The 22,223-nt window shown below is 38.8% G+C and overlaps 1 protein-coding gene across 10 annotated transcripts in view; it reads right to left on the bottom strand.

Annotated features, from left to right (window-relative positions):
• ctu2 (cytosolic thiouridylase subunit 2 homolog (S. pombe)) overlaps nt 1–20,411 on the bottom strand; it is a 26,342-nt gene extending 5,931 nt beyond the window's left edge. For 2 of the 10 annotated variants that reach the window (XM_077730067.1, XM_077730068.1), the window contains exons 1-12: nt 19,993–20,171; nt 18,028–18,102; nt 16,473–16,551; nt 15,456–15,515; nt 15,289–15,349; nt 15,104–15,213; nt 10,076–10,314; nt 9,188–9,323; nt 8,981–9,112; nt 6,677–6,768; nt 6,449–6,546; nt 5,182–5,280 (exon numbers count right to left, since the gene is read on the bottom strand). In XM_077730067.1, coding sequence (XP_077586193.1) covers nt 5,182–5,280; nt 6,449–6,546; nt 6,677–6,768; nt 8,981–9,112; nt 9,188–9,323; nt 10,076–10,314; nt 15,104–15,213; nt 15,289–15,349; nt 15,456–15,515; nt 16,473–16,551; nt 18,028–18,102; nt 19,993–20,048 — 1,237 coding nt within the window. In that variant the 5' untranslated portion in view covers nt 20,049–20,171. The other 8 variants (XR_013328132.1, XM_077730070.1, XM_077730073.1 and 5 more) reach the window with 8 other exon arrangements.
• Between the last annotated feature and the right edge of the window lie 1,812 nt (nt 20,412–22,223).

Raw genomic sequence — 22,223 nt, 5'->3', positions numbered from 1 at the left:
GTCAACGGCCGCCTTTTCTTTGCAAAACTCTGCCAATCTTATCCAAGGATTGTTTATGCTACATCTCACCCAGTATCGGGCTCTGAGGGCTGTTGATCGGGAGGCAGCAAGGACTCGGGATATCTGCCACTTCCATAACAATCGTGACGCACTTCGGGCTTCTTTATGTAATTGTTATATGTTTGTTAGGTCAAATGAAGGCGTGATTGTTTTAATCCAAATGCCTTTAAGCCGTACGCGAAATACTGTTCGGGAGGATACTATTGAAGACAAGGGAATGAATAAGATGTCTGCCTGCAGTTATTGATAATTACAATGAAGGGTAATTATTGATGAACCAATCACATGCAAAGTTCGCCCAGTGGTCGTAGATATATTTTATACAATAAATAGATGCAAAAAGAGTGCCATGGCCACCTGGCTTGGTTGCATCACGAAATTTTGATCGCATCTCGGGCGAATTATTCGATCGAAATTTCCGTCGTAAGACAAGCATGTTGTGTGACGAGCGGTCGTATCACGAGGTACGACCCTAACACTATACAAACAGTGAAGCATAGTGGTGGCAGTGTGATGGTCTGGGGATGTTTTGCTACCTCATGACCAGGACAACTTGCTGTAATTCATGCAAGAGTGAATTCTGCTGTCTACCAGCTAATTTTGGAGAACTTCCAGCCCTCAGTTTGTGAGCTCAAACCCCAAGAGTGAATTCTGCTGTCTACCAGCAAATTTTGGAGGAGGACTTCCGGCCCTCAGTTTGTGAGCTCAAACCAGCGCTCTTGGAGTATGCAGCATGACACGATCCAAAGCACATCAGCAGGTCCACCTCTGAATGGCTAAAAAAAAAAGTTAAAGTTTTGGAGTGTCGAAGTCAAAGTCCAGATTTAAATCCTATTGAAACTATGTGATCTGAAACGGGCTGTTCATGCTAGAAAACCCTCGAATGTTAAAGAAAAGAAACAATTCTGCACAGATTCCTCCAAAGAGTTGTGAAGAACATCACAAATTATCGTAAATTCTTGATTTCAGTTAATGCTGGTGAAGGTGACACAACCCTATATTAGGTTCAGGGGGCAATTACTTTTTTTCATGGAAGGCCAGACAGGTGTGTAATTTTTTCTGCCTTGGTAAATAAATTCATCTTTTAGAAACGGCATGTTCTATTTCCTTGGGTTGTCTCTGTGTCCTACTAAAATTGGTTTGATGTTCTAAAACCTGTGTGATAAATATGTAAAAAAAATGAAATCAAGAAGAGGGCAAATACTTTTTCACGGCACACTTGCAGTCATACATCTCCTTACGAATGCCTCTAGGTATGAAGTTTTCAGATTACGAAAGCTTTTTACAAGCTAATGAGTGCCTCGAGATGCGAAAAAAAGCCAAGTTACTGCATTTCCTTACCCGTTACTTTATTTTGAAAATATTATTGCGGATACATTTATAGTCAGTTTAGAACCTTCATACACTCTACTGGGCTCTCATTGGCTGTTTCACAACAACCACTATGCATGTTTCAAGATTCTCTCCTACATACCTCTCAACTTGGGCTAAATGTTCCCCTGATTAATGATTGCAATTCCCCTTATTAAGCAAGGAAACCCGTACAGATGCAACGTGGTACATATTTACATATACACATAGGACACACCTTCATCCTTTCGTTTTCTGAACCACGTTATCCTCACTAAAACAGTCTAAAATTTACTACAAAATGCACAGCTTTATGAAGCGGACAGGTCAAAGGGGAATGCGTGTGCACATAACATGCCTTGTCACCTTACCTACATGCTCCCCTTATTAATGATTGCAATTCCTCTTAAGTGATATAAAAAAAAACTTTAAAAAGGCAACGCGGCACATATTTACACATGCACACAGCACACGTAAAAGTTTAATATGTACTTCAAAATGGACGGCTTCCTGACACCATCGGGTTATAGGGAAATGCGTGTGCGCATATCATGCCATGTCCACCTTGGTTAAATGCTCCCCTTATCAATGATTGCATTCCCCCTTAGTAAGCAATTAAACATTTTTGTAATTGCAACGCGGCATATATTTACACACGGAACATATTTACTCACATAGGGCACACATAATAGACTAATATTTACCAAGACATGCACAGCTTTATGACGCAGACGTGTCAAAGGGGAATGCACGTCTGCAAAACATGCCCTGTCCACCTCGGCTAAATGCTCCCCTTATTAAGCGATATAAAAAAAAAGCGTAGAAATGAAACACGGTTTTCACACACGCACACACACAAGGCACACGTAAAAGTCTAAAATCTACTACAGAGTGGACAACTTTTTGAGGCCATCGGGTCATAAAGAAATGCGTGTGCGAATATCATTCTTCAAGAGGGATAGATTTTGTTTGCTTGTTATTAATAATAATAAATCATTTCCTTATAATTCTTCTCTTTTTTGTGTGCCTCGCATCTTTCATGCAAAATTAGGACATTTGAAAAAATTGTGACCAATTTTAAAGGGTTCAGTTGGTAGTTGTGTGAGGACCGTAGAACGAATTAGAGAATTTACATATACCGTATATTCACGACTATTAAGCGCATATTTTTAGCCGCAGTGTCAATAACGAGTGCTATTTCTGTATTTTACACACAGTCTACTCACCTGCCACAAGTACCCCTCACTTAACCTTGAGCTTCCATAGACTTTGCACCTCTACATATAGGCCACAGTGAAAGCTGTTGCCACTCACATCACAGTGACTGTACTGTCAGTGACTGCCTGGGCGTGTCTGAAAGCCCCGCCGACAGAGACTCGAGTTGGAAAACAAGATGGTGACATACTCCTATCACAGAGGAGAGTGAATTGGTATGAAAAGAACAATCTGGAGAACTACTATGAAGAAGATGTGTGGTATCCTGACATCCTGAATTCACTGGGTCTAGACGTCGCACTTAAATCTGCAGTGAGGCAGATGAGATCCATTCCTTTTAAGGGTAATGAACATAACAGTAAGCGATAAGGGACCAAAATCAGTGCAATTCAAACCACATGATTCAATCTGGGGTAGTGGTGTTCCGTCGTGACTACAAGTGGTCCACCCCCCCAGAAAATCATACTGTCGCAACTTTGCCAAATCTGAGTGGGTAAAGTTATGTAAAGACATTGAACTGTTACATGAGTGTGGATTAACCAAACTGATCCTGGCCCTACAGGGTATAGCCGATGATTTAAAAGCCCTAAGGGAAATGGAGTTGCAGGAGGATGGAGCCAATGGAGATGCGTGTGCCATGATGGGAAAACACTGCTGCATCTTCATCCCAGATGAAACCAATACATGACTCGGGCTATAGCTGAAGCTTTGGCCAACACGGGTCGTGGTTATCGATTCTGTTTAAATTTATAACTCCCTCACTTGCCATTTTGTTACGGTTCTGTATTTTCTATGTATGAAAGTTATGATTCGAAATACTATCTAGCACATGCTGGTAACTTACAATGACATACAGTATAACCGCGTGGCAAATCATAATGGAGATTCTTCCACTCTTTCAAAGTGGGACGAGTTTCGGTATGTCGAGTGCTTCGGGTTATTGTACTTGTTTTGACTTAAAAACTGTGTCCGCTCATAAAGAGGGACGCAGACGGATTTTTCTCGGATAACCCTAAAATTACCTCAAGTTTTTGCCTCTGCCTTGACAAGTGATTTTATTGTTTTCCATACCCCTTGATAAATAATGCTGATGATATTTGTATTCTAGAATCTGGATAGGAGGGATATAAATTTATGTATTTCATGAAAATTCTTTCAAAGTAACTATAGGGGGGAAATGTGAAGTATAGAATGTATTCTTTATACTTTTATGCTGTATAGTGTATAGTCACTAGGATAGAATTTTGCAGAGCCTAGTGGTAAGTTTCCTTCATAACACCTATGAGTTAGGGGCACGTCATTTACTAAGACACGCCCATTTCTTCGTGTCACTTCGTCCCGCCTTAAGTTTGTACCTAGGTCACATGACCCTTTGTTAATAAAAGGGGCTACTCTGTTGGAGGTAGGTAGGGATTGGAACTGGTCAGGCAAGGAGATGGACTCATCTCCAAGCGCTGGCTCCTCCCGACCCCTCCCTCAGCTGATGTCTTTGAAAATCTCATCAAGCCGACTCTGCGTGTGCTACCTCTGATCCAAAGTTATTGAATGTATATGGTTCCAAACCTGACATTCCTTTCAAAGTAACACATTTGGACTCGCTATTAAAACCATAAATATGGAGGTGAAAATTGTGAATCAGAAGGCGGCTTGTATATGAGAAATTGTAAAATTCAGCAATTTTAAGGGGCGGCCTATATGCGAGAAAATATGGTAAAAGACCGTATTGGCTGCATTGTCTTGCATTGTGGTGTTCCGTCTTTGTCACCTAGCAGTTTTGTCTTTGTCACCTTGCAGTTTCGTGCATGTTAAGTCTAATTTGTCCACATAAGCCGTAGCCTTGATTCAGTCATCTTTTTTTAGTTACAAATACGGCTTATATGCGAGAAAATACGGTAAGTCATGTTAAAGCCAAAAGGAGTAAATATGCAGACGTTGCGTGAGTAGCACTTGACTTCAGTTATTTCGGTGTGAGGGAAGCACTGTTCGAGAACATGGTTTAAAGATATGGTTACTAAAACACAATCTAAAAAATAGTTCTCTGGGTGTATTTTTCTGGTTATCTACAGCTGCTGAGGTTGCACCATTTTACCTGTCAATTTTCCACTCAATTCTTCACTCAGTTGTGGACAAGAGCCTGAGACATTTAAACTCTTCCACTTGGGGAAGGACCTTATCCCTGACACGTATATGAAATGCCACCTTTTTCTGACTGAGGACCATGGCCTCAGGTTTGGAGGTGCACATTCTCTCCCTTAGTAGAACAAGCATCAGGACTATTCTCTGCTCCAAGTATTAAAGTCCTCCTCGGAACTTTTAGAGTTGCATTTCTTGGTGATTGCACACACATTACCAGGATACTGGCGGAGAGTGTGTCAGAAGCCTGGTGGTACAATGTACTTGGGCGAAAGAAGCATAAGCGAAGCTTTAAAAATTGAGTAGCACACAAACAAGAGCATAAGCCGAAGATATTATATATCTCTAATTTTTCTCAGTGAATGATAAGGCAGTTTTAATTTTTAACAACTATTGCAGAAGAGTCTGAGAAAGTTTACAGACCTGTATTTTGAATGGGAGACAAAGCACTGTTTGCCACTCCAGTTTGGGTCTGTGAGAGGCATTTAGATATCTGGGTAGCCTTTAAGGCTGAAGCATTTTCTAAGGACGAAATGGTAAAAGTTAATTCATATGGCAGTAGCATTTGCACAATCATCTGGTTAGGTCATATGTATCGATTATAATGTTTGCATAAATGTTGCTTAAATGTCTAATTTATCATTGGAGAGTATTTATGGCCATGCTATCTTGCTTTTGTGAGTGTCTTGTTGTGTGCACCTTGGCCACTTGGTAGTGTGAGGCTAAACATTGAAGTACTGTGTACACTGCCAGTAACAATCAAACAACAAAGTCACAAAGGATGTCGGATCAGAATAGTGCGGATGCCCAGAAAAATGAAGGAATTTGGACGCAAAACGAAGCAGATTTTCTGAAATTTCGTTGATACCGAAAGAAGAAATGAGAAAGTACAACTTAATTCCGAAAAGAGGAAAAAAATAGTGTTTGAAGATTTGTATTTAGATCTCTTTGGATTTAAAAAGTTTGGTTTAGATTTCATGTGATGATGTTAACTCATTGGCTGCCTTTGACCGTTCTAGACATGCAATCCATCACCATCAGTGGCATTTAAAATGAGCAGTCACAATCAGTGGATCCTGAATTACAACCAATATAAATGTTTTTTGTATTATAACATCCTGTTATTTGTTTCAGAAAGTGGGAATGAATTAATTTGTATTCAGTTCATTTCTGTGGGAAACGTTGATTTGAGATAAGAGTAAATCGACATACGAGCTCAGTCACAGAACACATTAAGCTCGTATCTCAAGGTACCACTGTAAAGATTATACGTATGAGTAAATTGCATTTTAATCAAGCTGAGTGAATGGGTTGAAAGCAAAATGGTTACATGTTATGTCGATATGTGACCAAACTTGTCCCACCTCTCTGCCAGTGAGATAAATTGCATTGTATTATTTTGTTTTGGTAATAATTGTATTTCAAGAGCATGTTTAATGTTAAATTAATTGTTAAATAAAATCAGTAGACAAGGGCCTTTCAGTACATTGAGAAATATTGTATCTCTGTTAACAGAATTCAAGTTTTACATTTTAGCCTTAGTACCCTGCCTGCCGTTTGTTCAATGCTACGGTGACCTCAATAAATTCACTAATGTACCTCTTCTAGGGGCATGTACAAGCATAAACTCCATCAAGCATAAACTTAATTTCTTTGGTAATTGCAAAAGATTAAAACGTCAACCACTCACCTTGTGAAGAATCCAAAGAACACATACAGAGCAAACATCTGTCACGGGTGTTTGTACAGGATGAACTCATACAAGTTGTTTGCAGCTTTTCACTTGTTCTTCAAGACACAATGTGGTTAACAGTTGGAGAATGCACAAATACATTTGATCATTCCAAAACGCTCTAAAGAATGTAATAGTAACTGAATCTCGAATATTGTTCCACTTACAAAAAAATGCCATACTAACCTGTAGACGGTGCTCACAGTACATGGGAAATCTACTTGCAGTTTATTGATAAAGGTTTCTGTCAGATGCTGAATGCTGGCCTTTTCTTTAATCTATTTGACACAGTTACATGAAGTTTTATCTTATTTTGCATAACTAGTTAGCCTCCATTAAACTGGAGATTTTTTTCATGGGTTGTTGAAATACGTAAAATAAACATACAAAAGAGAATATGAATAATCTTAGATTAGATCAACTATCATTAATGTGTTTTGTCAGCTCTACTCTATATACAGTGGTACCTCTACATACGATCTTAATTTGTTCCGGGACTGAGCTCGTATGTCGATTTAATAAGGATATTGAATTGGAAAAACGAATATTTCACCATCAATTAACAAAGTAACATAATTAGTGGTTTAATAATAATAAAATGTATTTAATATATATAAAATTGGACGAATTTGGTGGAGGATACAGACGGACATAGAGGCAGACGGGGTTGGGGGGGGGGTCTTTATCCACGGCAACGCACTCGTAACCGAACAAACTAATTTAAATTAACTTGGATTAATATATAGACACGCAAACATACGTTTAATGTCGTGACCGGACGTTCGGTCGAACCGGCGTTCGGTAGAACAGGTTCACTCAGTGTCAAATTATGACAGTTTATTGTTGTAACCAGCTCTCAAAATTATAATCATGAGAGATAGAGTTTAATATCTGAAATCAAAATATCAAGCCACTGTGGAGAGCATCCTGACTTACGGCATTACAGTGTGGTATACCGGAAGCACGGCAGCAGACAAAAAAGCCATACAGAGGGTGATAAACACTGCCCAGAAGATCGTCGGCTGTTCTCTGCCATCGCTAGAAGACATTGCCAACCCCCGATACCTCAGAAGAGCCGGGTCCATTGTTGGAGACCCATACCACCCTGGACACGGCCTATTCCAGTTGCTTCCATCTGGCAGACGCTACAGGTCCTACAAAGCACGGACAAACAGGCTCAAGGACAGCTTCTTCCCAACAGCCATCAGGTCTCTGAACCTGCAGCAACACGTATCCCTACTATGAAATTAAGTCAAGTCGAATTGAAGTAACAGGAAGGTCGTTTGGTGCAGATCTACCTTCCACAGGATGACTGAGGGAGGGTAAGTATAAAGACAGAGGTAAGTGATCCATCTTATTCTTGTTGGCATCGGTGAGGCAACTTGTAGTCGCCGGAAAATGGCGCTCAAGGCGGAGAGCTAACAACTAACAAGTATGAATATGTCATAAATAAATGTCATAAATGTGTCTGGCCTGGGAAGACGAACTTGTGGAGAAGCACTATACAATTTCGTCATACGCTGCTGAGGGTATGATGACTACTAGGCTTTTTGTCAAGTCAATGATGACGACAATGCCTATGTCTGATTTTCATTTTTTTTTTCATTTTTTCATCAACAGGAGCAGTCATTTAACACATCGGCTGCTGTCTATCAATAAAATGAAACGTCCGAGTACCGTTTAATGTAACACAAAACTGAAGTCATTTTTTTTTTTAACTTTGTTCCGCGGGTTAACTGTTTGCAAACCTAAGCCCTCACGTTCGCAATCGATGGGCAGTTTGCTGTTGTATTCCCTTCAAAATGTTCCGAAAATAATGCACACAAATGTCCTCACTATAGGATAACGTATGACCACTTGCCAACGAGAAGTAGTCTTGAATGGGCGATCGCGGGATCTAGCAGGCTAAGGAAGGAAAAGCAGGAAATGCAACAGCTGAGCCTACCCACGTGTTGATTGTGGGTAATGAAGTTTTATTCTGAGAATGGTAGCCATTGGCTATCGCTGTTGTGCACGAGTATACTTCATTACCCAGAAAGCCCTATTTTTCCCCGTGCATGCGCGTTGTGCGTTTTCTGGTCCACGTGTAGGTGAAAGAAACCGTTCAGTGCTCGTAGATATGCCATGAACGAAAGAGATGCGCTACAATGATATACAACCTCTCAAGTCATGGCTACCTGGCTTTCTCACATCTCAAATTTTTTTCGTATCTAGAGCGAATTATTTGCTCGAAATTTTCCTCGTATTTCGAGCATCTCGTAAGTAGAGCTACTCGTATGTAGAGGTACCACTGTATCCATTCAATTTTGTCTGTGAAAAAAAATGTTGACTTGAGCTACACTTTGACCATAGTGTACACTACAATATTTGACACTGCCACAGTGAAGTGAATGATTATTTGTATATTCACAATAAAAAAAACAATTCAATTCAATTCCACGGAAAATCTGAAACCTCAGAATGGATTTATCAATGGTAGGCCTTACTTACCTTAGTGTTCAGGTTTGGTGAAAAAACAGAAGGCACATTGAAAATGTGGTTATAGAAGGCTATTTCTTTTGCAGAGTAATCCCTCATAGGCCTCACTGATATAATGTCACCATAGCGAGAGTCTGAAATGTTCTGTCAAAAAAGACACAGCCAGTAATTTGTTACTGTCGATCACTAAATAAATTACTAGGTAAAAAATACACTTACTGTATCTTGAGAAACCTGTGCTCCTCTTCCCAGTGATACACTAACAAGAAGTTTAGCAGCTAGTCTGGTGCAGTTGTCTCCCAACATCAATTTATTGTAGCCTTCACAACGTGCTGTGTGCACTAGAAGATGTTGTCTTAAAAATAAACAAATCAAAACATGTTTTTCTTCCTATAGATGTTAGTTGTATATTTTAGTGCAACAATAATTTAATTTTGTAAGTAGAGGTACGACTGTATGTTTTCATTAATATGTGCTCTCCCTTATTAAAAATATCTAACTCAAACTTTCATATTTGAATAAGAAGGAAAGGAAAATTTCTACGTATTCACAGAAGTGGGATGTTTCAATTGAAAGAAAAAAGATGTGATGGTTATAAATAGACTGATTTTTTTCACCGTGATAACAATTGTTGTTATATTGCTCGGTTCTCAGAGGTGGTTTACAAAATGTTGAGAAATTTAAATTGTAACCTTCTCTGCTTCTGGATAACCATCTTAAAAAAATATCACATTTTCAGCACAACGATGATTGGGGTGATGTGTGGACTACAACATCGGTCGGTATATGCATGTCATTCAATCTCGCACTTGGAGGTCAAAAATTGTAGTTTTACTGTAGACAGTGTGCTGATTGTGGCTGAAACACCGCTTATCGGGGTAATGGTCTTTGTACAATTGAATCTGGGACAGCTGGGTTTAGCTGTCACGTGATTATTCTGTTTCAAATCACCGTTATGGGAAGAATGAGTGCATTTTGGGTGCCTCATAATGTATTCCCATCAACATTAAATATACTGTACAGAAATTGAATATCCAGAATGACATTACAGTCAATTTATGACAATTTAAGACCATAATTACATAGAATGAATATAAAATCAATTACCTCAAATTACTCAAAATGTCTTCTTTGGCGGTCAGTGTTTTAAAACAGTTAATGAGCTGCCGTAGTTGTTGAGTCTGCAATTCTTGGACAAGGTGGAATGATGTGTAATTCTTCTGCTCAGGTGTTAACTGACTACAGGTATCTTTTCGGATGAAGTCATCCAGAGATGCTTTGTAGGAACTTGCTTTTTGCTGGGAGGAGGGAGACATCGTGATAACTGAACTTGGGAGGTCAAGAACCTACAAGGTGAGAGACAGATAATGAATCAGTTCGGGACTAACAGCCCAGTATTATGTGAACTGGAAAATCACAATGCTGCCAGCAACACACAGATATAATTAACTGGCTGTAACAAATAAATTACCTGATATTTCGAGGCTGCAAATTAATTGTGTAAAATTCTAATCAAAGCCAGCATACGGTGAATGTCAAAAAACAGCTAAATTGGGTTTGTTAATTTTCATATAATTTTTTTTTGTCATTTTATTACCTGACATTGGATTGGATTGGATAACTTTATTCATCCCGTAATCGGGAAATTTCTTTGTTGCAATAGGAAGAGGGAATAGGAAGGGTCTAACCACCCAAGGCTATAGTTTTAAATCTTTCTATTGTAGTAGTAATAAGGCTCTGCTTTTGACAAGCTTGATTGTGCAGTTGTTGTACTCATTGTAGCTGGGGTTTGTATAATAGTTATGATAGTCATTTTCTTAACATATTTTGGCGTATTCCGCTTTCTCCAGACTGTCACTGGTGTAGGTGTGACTTTCAGCTGATGTTCCAGGAAGGTGTGACTTATCTGTCAAAATTGATAGCCAAGTCACGCCATCAGCTGTGCATATACAGCTCCAGGTGGTAGAGAGTATGAAAGCTCCATCGTCCCAGCTTCCTGATTGGGATGGCCTCACTAATCCAATGATAATGTTTGTTTTCCTGTGTGGATGGTTGTGGCCTTTTTCCAGTCATTGGGATGATGGCTGACTTGTTGTGTTCCTATTGCTTGTTCCTTTTTTTGGGTTCATGGGTGTCCAAACAGGTCCTCAAGGGCCGCAGTGGGTACAGGACTTCATTCGAACTAGGGAAAATGATACATTTTCACCAATCTGGTGTCTTCAAAGTGAAATCAGTAGATTGCCACAAGATGCAGTTGGTTTCAACTGAATTGGTTTAACTGTCAGTGTTGGATCAGTTGGAACAAAAACCTGACTGCGGCCATTTGTGGAAGAGTTTTGACACCCATGCTTTAGTTTTTCTCGATAGTCTCTTTCACACACATTTTTTTTCTGTAGTGATGAAACATGATTTATTGCATTACTTCCATAGAATTTTGCTTAAAGATTTGCATTTTCTGGGTGGATTTTGTCCTTTGTATGAATCAATATCTGTGTGAGTTGTGTGCGGTTTGACAGGTGGATTGATTTTATGCTTTCTCCCAGCTCTTTGGATTCATTCTGGATCACTGACAGCCACACCATCATGCGGCAATATCACCAAAAAGGAAGCAAGAGCAATGGTAACCCTAGAGGAGATCTGCATGGAGGAATGGGCCAAAATACCAGCAACCGTCTGTGAAAAGGTTGTAAAGAGTTACATAAAACGTTTGGCCTCTGTTATTGCCAGCAAAGGGTAGATAAAGTATTGATATGAACCTTTGGTCTTGACCAAATACTTATTTTCCACCATGATTTGCAAATATATTCTTTAAAAAAATCAAACAATGTAATTTTCAGTTTTTTTCACATTCTGTCTCGCATGTTTGAGGATTACCCATGTTCGCATTTAAAGGCCTCACTCGTCTTTTCAAGTAGGACAACTTGCACACATGGTGGTTGGCTAAATACTAATTTTCCCCACTGTATATATAGATCAATATTGAGTCGCAACAGGACTCTCAACTACGGTAAGCAGCCGCCGACTCCATTTCCCCCGTAGTAATGCGCGGTGAATTCTGCAATACAATAGTACTTTAGCCAATCCACCCAGAATGATGGTGAGGACACTAATTCAGGGCTCACCGTCATTACATTACATTAAGAAATAATAAAATGCAATTAAAAAAGATGGGAAATCAGCTAAAACATACTACGGGCAAGAGTGGATGGAACAACCGCAACCAGCTGCCGCTTGACCGGCACCGTCTTAAAAAAAAAAAAGCCAAAAAACGAATGCGCTCAACATTTTAGTTTTTACTATTTGACGTATATAGTAAAAGCAGATGCTTCTGATTCCGGAGTGCAGGGGGTCCTTTCCCAGGCCACGGGTTGCACACCTTCCAATAAGTTAAACTTTTGAATCATGAGTCCATAGGTTTTTTTTCCCAAAAGTGTGGAGGATAATTAAGTTTGTTTTTTGGCAAAAGTATAATGAACCTTTGTATTGGAACTATGCCATGGATGCCAGCTTTGGTCAGTGATATTCTTATAGTAGAGCAGTGGTCTCAAACCGGTCCTCAAAGGGCCACAGTGGGTGCAGGTTTTCATTCCAACTCAACAAGGATACATTTTGCAAGTGCAATCATTTAATTAGAGTCAGGTGCTACTTATTTTAAAGACACCTGATTGGTTAAAATGTCGGCACTGGATTGGTTGGAACAAAAAACAGGACCCACTGCGGCCCTATGTGGAACCGGTTCGAGACCACTGTAGTAGAGTCATGAACATTGACCTTAACTGACACCAGTGAGGTCTGCAGGTATTTATGGGATTTACAGAAAGTGTGCAATAATTACACAAGCAAAAGCAGGCAGATGCATAAACTTAGGCACCTCAAGAGAAAAAATACATTAATATTTAGTAGTTTGGCAGAAATAACCTCCAACAGCTTTCAATGCCGGGAGCAGGATTCTGGTTGATGGTATTTTTTTTCTTTACCAAACATCTCCAGTTCAGACAGATTTGATGGTTTCTGAGCATGGACAGTCTGGTGGCTGAGGCATGCGCGTAGAAAAGGCTTCTGCCGCATTACGCTTCCATACAGCATTTCCTTGCCCAAAGCCTGCTGAATAGATGCATGATGCACAATAGCACCATCTGCAGCAAGCTCCTACAGTAGGTCTATGGAGCTGGACTGTGCTTTGAGTTTGACTGTTCTCACCATTCTACGCCTTTGCATATCTGAGATTTTTCTTGGCCTGCCACTCCAGGCCTTACCTAGCTAGACCTGTGGTCTTTCATTTCCTCACTGTCTCTCACAGTGGAAACTGCCATTGGAAATGAGCTAGTTTTTTGTATCCTTTCCATAAACAATCCTTAAACAATCTTTGTTTTCAGGTCATTTGACAGTTGTTTGAGGTTCCAATGTTGCCACTCTTCAGAGAAGCTGCAAAAAGGAGAACAACTTGCAACTAGACACCTTAAATACCCTTTCTCATGATTGGCTTTGCCTGTGTATATAAGTCAAGGGTCAATGAGCTAATCAAACAGATTTCCAATAATTACTGCTTAAGACATTCAAATCAATATAACAAGGGTGCCCAAATTTATGCACCTGCCTACTTTTGCTTAAGTAATTTAAGTAACCCGATTTTTTCACCCAATTCCAAGCCTGTGAAAATGACATGAGTGCTCGATTTTGGATCAGATCCGGTTCATCTCTACATAGGACCATCAATAAGGAGGGACAAGGGGACTTTCATACTTTGTACCACCTGAAGCAGCATCCTGTAAAGAAGTCATTAAAAATCTGGGTTTCTGGCCCACTGTTATTACAATATATTGGTATTCAGTGGCTTTTTAGAGGAAATACAATACTGTGATCCTTCACCACTTGGCGGATTCAACTTTTGAGGCTTTGGTACATTGCATTATTTTTTATCTTAAGTATAAAAAAAGTTCATAAAAATGTCAAAATTCAGGCTGACACTCACAAGCGGAAGACGGGAGATGAAAAATGGCAGAAATCAGGGCACATCTTTGGCGCCAAAATGAGTTGCACTCCACGCAGAAGTGAAATTTCACCGGAGAAGAATGACAAGCCAATAATACAAAGAGCATCGTGCTTTTTCTTTGGATTGCATTACATATACTTCCCATCGTGCAGAGGACTACGCCGAGGCTTTTCCAGCATTGGATGGATTTTGAATTGGTGTTGAAAATGCCTTTTAAACATCCTGCGTCATCTAATGCATAATTAATGAATTTGCCGTGTGTTACATAAAAAAAACGAAGGAAGAAGCGAAAATTCAGTAACCACAAGGAATGCTTATGATTTCAGCACACTTTCTTGCCACATCTCCCTCATGTAAAGATATCTACAAGCACTGGGGGGAGCATTTTTTTCGTGTTTCTTTACGTTAGTTAGTGGACAATCAGAGAAAAACAAAGGGTCCAAAGAAAGCAGGTGCAATGAAAGATAGTGTGACGAAAAGTCGTATGATGACAATCGATATTAAGCACGAAAAACACGAAAGGTACACGCGTGAGTGACGGAGCTGGCTCGCCAATATGAGAGGAGCACACGAACAAGTTGGCAAGTAGTTGTGCGTTATCCTATTGTGAGGATTTTTGTGTGAGTCATTTTCATAATATTTTGAAGGAGAGACAAAAGCAAACAACCCTAGATAGGTTCCAAAGAAATTCCGGCTAAAAGTGAAGGTGGAAACGAGGCAAAAAGAGCCTAGCCGGAAGAAGAAAAGTTTAAAAAAAAAATGAAAACAAAATTTGAATTAATTTGCGTAAGGTAAGATTAAAACTGATTTTTAAGTGTGTCTGTATCTTAATCTAATTTCATTTAAGTTAAATCTATGTTACATGCGTGTTGCTGTGCAAAAGATGTTGCTGTTAGTAGATGGTGAATTAGAACCAATAAAATTGTTTTTCCATTGTAATATTCAGTTTTTTGTGTTTTTTCAGAGGGTGGGAACGAATTAATTTTTTTTGTTCATTTCTATGGGAAAAGTTGATTTGAGATACAAGTAAATCACTTACTGGCTCTGGGTACTAACATCATATCTCAAGGTATGACTGTATGGCACTGGGCATGCAAAACTGCCTAATTTTAGATTTAGAACAGATAACTATCTAAACTAACCTGTTCTAAAGGAACAATGTAATAGGGAAATCCCGAGGCCTTAAAAATATCTTCCAGCTTTGTCACTGTTTGCTGTCTCTCGTGCAGAGACTGATCCAAAGCACCACCCTCTGTGAAGATATACATTCAAACTGATTTCTTCAACCAAGCATGAGTGTGTTCAGGTGTTCAAGTCTGTATTTTACCATCAATGTAGATAATTCCTGGCATGAATCTCAATTTCTTGTGAGCATTCGGACTCAAACCCTGGAAGAGGAGTGGGAAAGATACTTCATAAAAGATGTCGAGGAAAAGGTTAACAAAGTGTACTGTGTCTACTCAGTAATTCATGGTGATCGCATGGCAGGTACACCTCTTGGACTTGTCTGAGCATTGAAGAAGAAGAAGGACCTCCAGATACAGCCAAAAGCACCTAAAAGTAGATAAATGAGAAGGCCATACTAGTAGAAGTAAAACAAAAGCCCAGCGTCTTGATTTTTTTAGTTTGAACATTTTATTGCAAAATTACAAAATTATAATCTGACCTGTTGAGATTTTCCAAATTATTGTTTGAACATGTTTAAATATTTCAGGAATTTTGTGGAACATTGTACCTGTTACCAATAGCATGCATATATACAGGGTGTTTCAAAAAATGTACTCACTTTTAGAATAAAATGTACTCACTAAAGGTTTTCTGGTCATTCTAAAAGTGAGTACATTTTTTGAGACACACTATGTGTGTGTATATGCGTGTGCGTGTATGTGCGTGTGTGCGCGTATGTGCGCGTATGTGCGTGTGTATTTGATAACGTTGGAATGTTTTATCAGCGCTTTTCTTGTGGAAATCCTTATGCGGCCCAGTCTCACCCAGACTGTGCATCTAGGGGCCCCCAGGTAAAATGAGTTTGAGACGCCTGCTTTACACCAAGCAGCTTGGCAATTTCTCTATAGCCGTTTCCAGACTTATGGTGTACAATTTTGTCTCTTGTAATTTTTGACAGCTCTTTGGTCTTGGCCATGTTAAATGTTACTGATTGTATGAAGTGGACAGGTGTCTTTATACAGCCAACGACCTCGCACAGATTCATATTATTCAAGATAATACATAGAATGGAGGTACATTTTTAAAGGCTGACTAACAGGTCTTTAATGCTCAGAAGTTTAGCTCTTAGACAGATGTTAAAATACGTATTTGCAGCTTTATCACATGAAAAAAAAATCATACATTGTGATTTCTGAAGTTATTTCTACATTATATCACAGTGGATATGCACCTACAATTCAATTTTCTTACTCATCCATGATATCTAAGTGCGAGAACTTCCAATATAGCATTGTGTTCAAATACTGTTTTAACTGACTGTATACAATGTCCCATCCACCATACCTTTTCTCCAGGGAAAATGACTCTATTTTTGCCCAATGTGGCTCTGAATTTGTGATGGAAGCAGAGTTCAAAACAGCCCCTAACAAAATTAAAAAGGAAAGAAAAGGTCAGACAAAACTAAGCGAATTGCAGCACAACAGCTCTATTAAGTGTAATCTTGAAAGCTGGTCAATTCATTACATTATAATGACTTCAAATTGGACCTTTGCAACATAATGTCATTAGATGACTAACAAGACTGTTTCCATAAACTGTGAGTGGGTTGGAAGAGCTGCATTGTATTAGAAAAACATGGGTGTTGAATATCACATTTTCTATATTATTGCAAAATGCTACATCGAGTAGGGATCTCACTTTCCCCATAATAGACGAAATGATTGGTCTGAAGCGTCGCTTCTTCTCCACTTTCGTTATACGCAGCTGTGTATGATGACAATAAAGGCTTTTGATTTGAGGTAGGTTGTAGCATCTTTCGCACCAATGCCTGGACGATAGGCAAACTGCAGAGGGCCCAGCTCTGCATTCATCAGGAGTCTGAGGTGATTGAGGATGATTCTCTCCAATGTCTTGATCAGGTGAGAGGTTAATGCTACCGGCCTGAAGTGGTTTGGCTCCCTGGAGTTTGCAGTCTTTGGAACTGGGACCACACGGGAAGTTTTCCACAAGGTGGGGACCTTCTGCAGATCCCAGATCGAGGGAGATTATCAATGGTCTTATAGTTTTCCATTTTCTAATAATTTCTCCCACAGTTGATTTCTTTTCACCAAGCGTTTTACCTATTGCAGATTCAGTTTTCCCAGCCGGGTGCAGGTCTACAATTCTGTCTCTGGTGTCCTTTGACAGCCCTTTGGTCTTGGCCATAGTGGTGTTTGAGTGTGAGAAACTGGGATTGTGGACTGGTATCTTTTATACCGATAATGAGTTAAAATCTATACTATTAATACAGGTAACGAGTGGAGACCTTGTTAGACCTCCTTAGAAGAATTTAAACCTCTTTGACACCCAGAAATCTTGTTTGTTTGTAGTTGAGCAGATACTTATTTTCCACACTAATTTTGAAATATATTCTTTAAAAATCAAACTGATTTTCAGGTTTTTTTTTCCACATTCTGTCCATGTTGACAATTACAGGCCTCGCTAATGTTTTCAAGTAGGAGAACTTTCACAATTAGTGGTTGACTAAATACTTGTTCCACTATATTAACCAGGTTTTCAAAATCTAGGTGGTACTTTTTGCAGGGGAACTAAACATTGTTAGAACAAAACTGTTTTTAATCATATTACATACATATTAGATGCAAGTTTAGAAAGAGCACTGATTATGACCTCGTAAACTAACCGTTATCCCTAAATTGGCCAACCTGGGTCTAAGACCTGGATTAAGACTTTCTGATCAACTGACCACAGAAAGTGAAGCTGGATCACCACCCCTCATCTGCCCGAACGCTCAGCACCGCTTTGCTGACTTCACTTGGACTACTTATTTATTGATTATTTATTTATCCGTCTGTTGTTATTCAATAACTATGTGGAAATGTGACGTGTCGTGTCTTACCTGCAGTATTTGTCACCTGCCTTTATTGCCACCACGGCAATCACCTCCTTGCATTTGACACATTTCTTCGACTCACTGTGGAGTTAAGCAGCAATCATAAGACATATTACAGGCAAATTAGTCATTTTTAACTTACCTTAGCCTAATTTGACTCAAGACATCGCATTGATTTGCCGAGATTACATTTATGTAGAGCAGTGTTTCCCAACCTTTTTGGAGCTGCAGCACTCGTTTTGATCTGAAAAAATCTCAAGCCACAGCACTAGCTAAAAATCTTCTAATTCCAAACTGCCGTATTCACTCGCATATAGGCCGCTTTTGTTGGACAACAAAAAGGATGACTGAATTGAGGGTACGTCTTATTTGGGCAAAAAAACATTACATGCACAAAACTACCAGTTGACGATGCCATGACAGGATGACGTCGTGACACAATGGAGCAGTGACGTCATGACGAAAGACAATACAGCCGATCCGGTCATTTTTTTATAAATACAGTAAAGTTAAACAAATAAAACGCTAAACAAAATTTATATTGACGTCTATGAATGAAATTAAAGAAAAAAAATATACGCATCATGCGTAAAACGTGAAAAAAAACGCACGGTCCCGTCACTGCTCGCTCGGGGCACGGCTATCTTACCTAGGTTGGGGCACGGCCAACTTACCTGGGGCGCTGCTGTCTAAACCTAGTTAAACGTGCTCTTACTGGCCAGGCACGAGTAGCCTTGATTTTGAAATAAATCAAAATTCCACTGTGATTTTTTTTCCATTCTATTTCTTATTCGAAAGTGACAACTATTGGAGTCATATGAACCATCGAAAGAAATGAGATATTTTGACATTAGAGCAACATGGCTGCCACTAAATCTTAAACATCTGGTAAGAAAATTATCATATCTGTAATTAGAAAGCACCAGGTTCTCATCAAGATAGATTTATTTCTTTTTACAAATTGAATAATTTGATATTTTGCATTTACAAGGAGAGGCATATAACTTCCTTCTGATATTGACCCTAATACTGTGCTTTTGATTCATACAGTATCTCGGAAATAAATCGTGTGAGGATTTTTCTTAAGATTTGGCCTTCAAAGTAACACATTTGTACTCCCTATTAAAACAATTAATATGGAGGTGAAATTGGGAATCGGCGGTGGCTTATACGTGAGAAATTGTAAAATTCAACAATAAGGGAGCACCTTATATGCGTGTAAATACGGCATGTCACCAATATTAACATTATAAACTCGTTTAATTAACAGGAAGTACATTAACACCCCAAAAATTATTCCATAATATATTTTTTCACACTGATATCACGCCATCAAAGTTGATGATTGCCGATCCCGAACAGCCCTCATTTCGACTGATGTTAAAATAATTAATGCAACGTTTTTAACGGTATTTTAATTTTTGACTTTTTCCTTCCAATATTACGCAAAAAGTAATGTTCTCAAAGAGATATTCACGTCATCAAAAGTTGATGCCCCTAAAAGCAAACAGCTTCTGGTTCATCGAACATAAAAACAGGAAAATGACTTAAATCTCGTAATATTACGACTTGTTTTCCTACCAATATTACTTCAAGCACCTAGCATTGCGAGAAAGGCCGTGTTGTGCTCACGCAGACTAATCGTCGACAAAAGTTGAAGCCCGGAACACCAAAGATCTTCCGGTTTACTTTAAACAAAAATAAGCAACAAAATGACTTTAATCTCATAATATCACGATTTGAATCTTGTTATAGGACAATATATTTCATTTTTTTTCAATTGTAACCTCGTAATAGCTCGATTTTTATCTATTAATATTGGGATTTCTCTCTTGGAATGGTACGATGTATGATTTGATAATTTCCCGCGGCACACCTGAGCATCGTTCACGGCACACTGGTTGGGAAACACTGACGTAGTGGTTTCATACCGTTTTGAAATGGAGAAAACAGAACAATGCCACAAAATACCTTGGAAGCTCATCCTGCTTCATGTCATCATGATAGGTTTCAGTCACCTGACACATCAGAGCGATTGCAGTAGCAGCAGGAGTACGGCTACTTTTTCAAAATTGTGACTTCAGACCGCGAGTATATACGGTTCAAAGAGATGTTCAGTTCGCTCCCGTCTTTGGCGTTTTTCGGGGTACTTTTACCTTACTTTCTCCTTCTGGCGTTCTGCAGTGGTTGCCAAATGATGCGTTTGAGCTCGTTACCCCCATCTACTGGTTTAAAAGTTGTTTGCGCCTTAAACAACTTCTATATAGTCTTTATTTCTCGTTATAAATTTTAGCAATCCATTATCCATTCCAGATTACTTATTTTGGATTCTTCAGTGAAGAACAGAGCACTATACATAGTTGCATTGAAACTGTTTAGTGACCACATGAAAGATTCTTGCGTCATTAAAATAACAGTATCATTAGATAAAGGAATAAGGCGTGAAGAATTCATCAAAGATCAAGTGATTTGTTTATGAGTTTATATAATTTTATATTTACCTCAGAATTTACAGGTCTGACAAAATTTGGAAGGTGATTTTTAATAGACAGCTACAATCACAGGGATTTGAAGACTATTGTGTATTAATATATAAATATCATTTATAAATTATTTATTTAAAAATACTTTAAATTCTGTATTCACGGTGAAAAAAGTTCTTCTCCGCTTGATTTATATAATCAAATATAACAGATTATTGGAGCGTTAGCCCAAGTCCTCATTGTCCGATTCAAGAGGCACTTTTCTTGTACAAATATTGCTGTTAGGGGTCCCCCGGTCCCTTTTCTTCGATCATCCACCGATGATTAGCACAATATCCACTGGAGGCACCCCAGGTCAAGAAAGTCATCCCTCGTCGTTCTGAGATGGTGGCTCGGCACGTCACAGGCTGGAGTTCGGCGCTCGCCTCACCTCCCTCCATCATCCGTCTCCTGGATCGATCCTCTTTGTTTAGACTTCCAGGTGTAATGTTTATTAGCACTAGGCAAACTTTAGGAGTCAAGTCCATTCTGGCTCCTCTTTATTTAGACTAACTAAGGATATCAGGAGCAAAGCATTTACTACTTAGTTGCAAGTAAGTATGATACTAATAAGGGTGAACAAAGCAAGTTAAATAGTTAAGCAAAGTGTATTGTTCAATGCAAGCAAATGTATAAAAAAAATAAAATCAAATCTTGATATTTCCCCTTTTATTTTATATTTGAAACACAATCAAATGTCCGTACAGAAACTCCCTCAAGGCTAAACTTTAATAATTCATTTTTATGACAAATATAATTCCAGGGGGAGGGGATTTCCATCCCAGTGCTCTTAAATTCCGCATTTCGCATAGCAGATTTGTTCCTCTACTCCTCTAGAGCAGTGTATCCCAACCTTTTTTGAGCCGAGGCACACTTTTTGCATTGAAAAAAATCTCAAGGGACACCACCATCTGAAAATCTTTGTCGCCTATATTTAAAATAGTTATTCTCATCGAAGTTTTATCAGCAGAAATCGCATCCAAAATTATTCCAAAATCAAATTTTTCACAATGACCTAATGTCACGGAAATTTGGCCTGTGGACCCTGAACAACTTCCGGTATGAGTGATGCAAATAACCAAGTAAAGTTATTGATCGCATCATTTTATGATTTTTCTCTAAATATTACTTAAATCTCCTAATATTCCGCAAAAAAAAATTGTTCTCACACAGACTTTACGTCGGCAAAAGTTGATGTCCTAGAAACCAGACAACTTCCGTTTCGACTTAGAGAAAGAGCAAACAAATTACTGTTTGACAACTTGAATCAAATAATAGTATAATCTACAATTTAACGTCCATCATATTTTGATTTGATTCTTGTAATAGTTCCTTTATAATCTCCTTATATTCATATAAATTTTTCTCTCTCAATATCACATTGTATGACTTCTTGCAATTTCCCACGGCACACCTGACCATTGCTCACGGCACACCAGTGTGCCGCGGCACAGTGGTTGGGAAACACTGCTCTAGAGTACTCCTAATGCTTTTTCATCAAAAATGTAATTGGACTAAACGATTTTCCATAATTTGTCATCACCATCCCTAAAAAGAAGAAAAGAGCTTATTGGCGTTTTCAGAAATCGATAAGTTTCTAAATCCCTTTCCACCTTGATGTTTGATTGATTGATTATATCTTGGTGGTTGGCCAATCAAAAACACAAAAAGAGAACTCTT

Source organism: Stigmatopora nigra, chromosome 12 (assembly GCF_051989575.1).
Source record: "Stigmatopora nigra isolate UIUO_SnigA chromosome 12, RoL_Snig_1.1, whole genome shotgun sequence".
NCBI lineage: Eukaryota > Metazoa > Chordata > Actinopteri > Syngnathiformes > Syngnathidae > Stigmatopora > Stigmatopora nigra.
The sequence above is the reverse complement of the archived record's forward strand: the minus strand, read 5'-3'. Positions and strand labels throughout refer to the sequence as shown.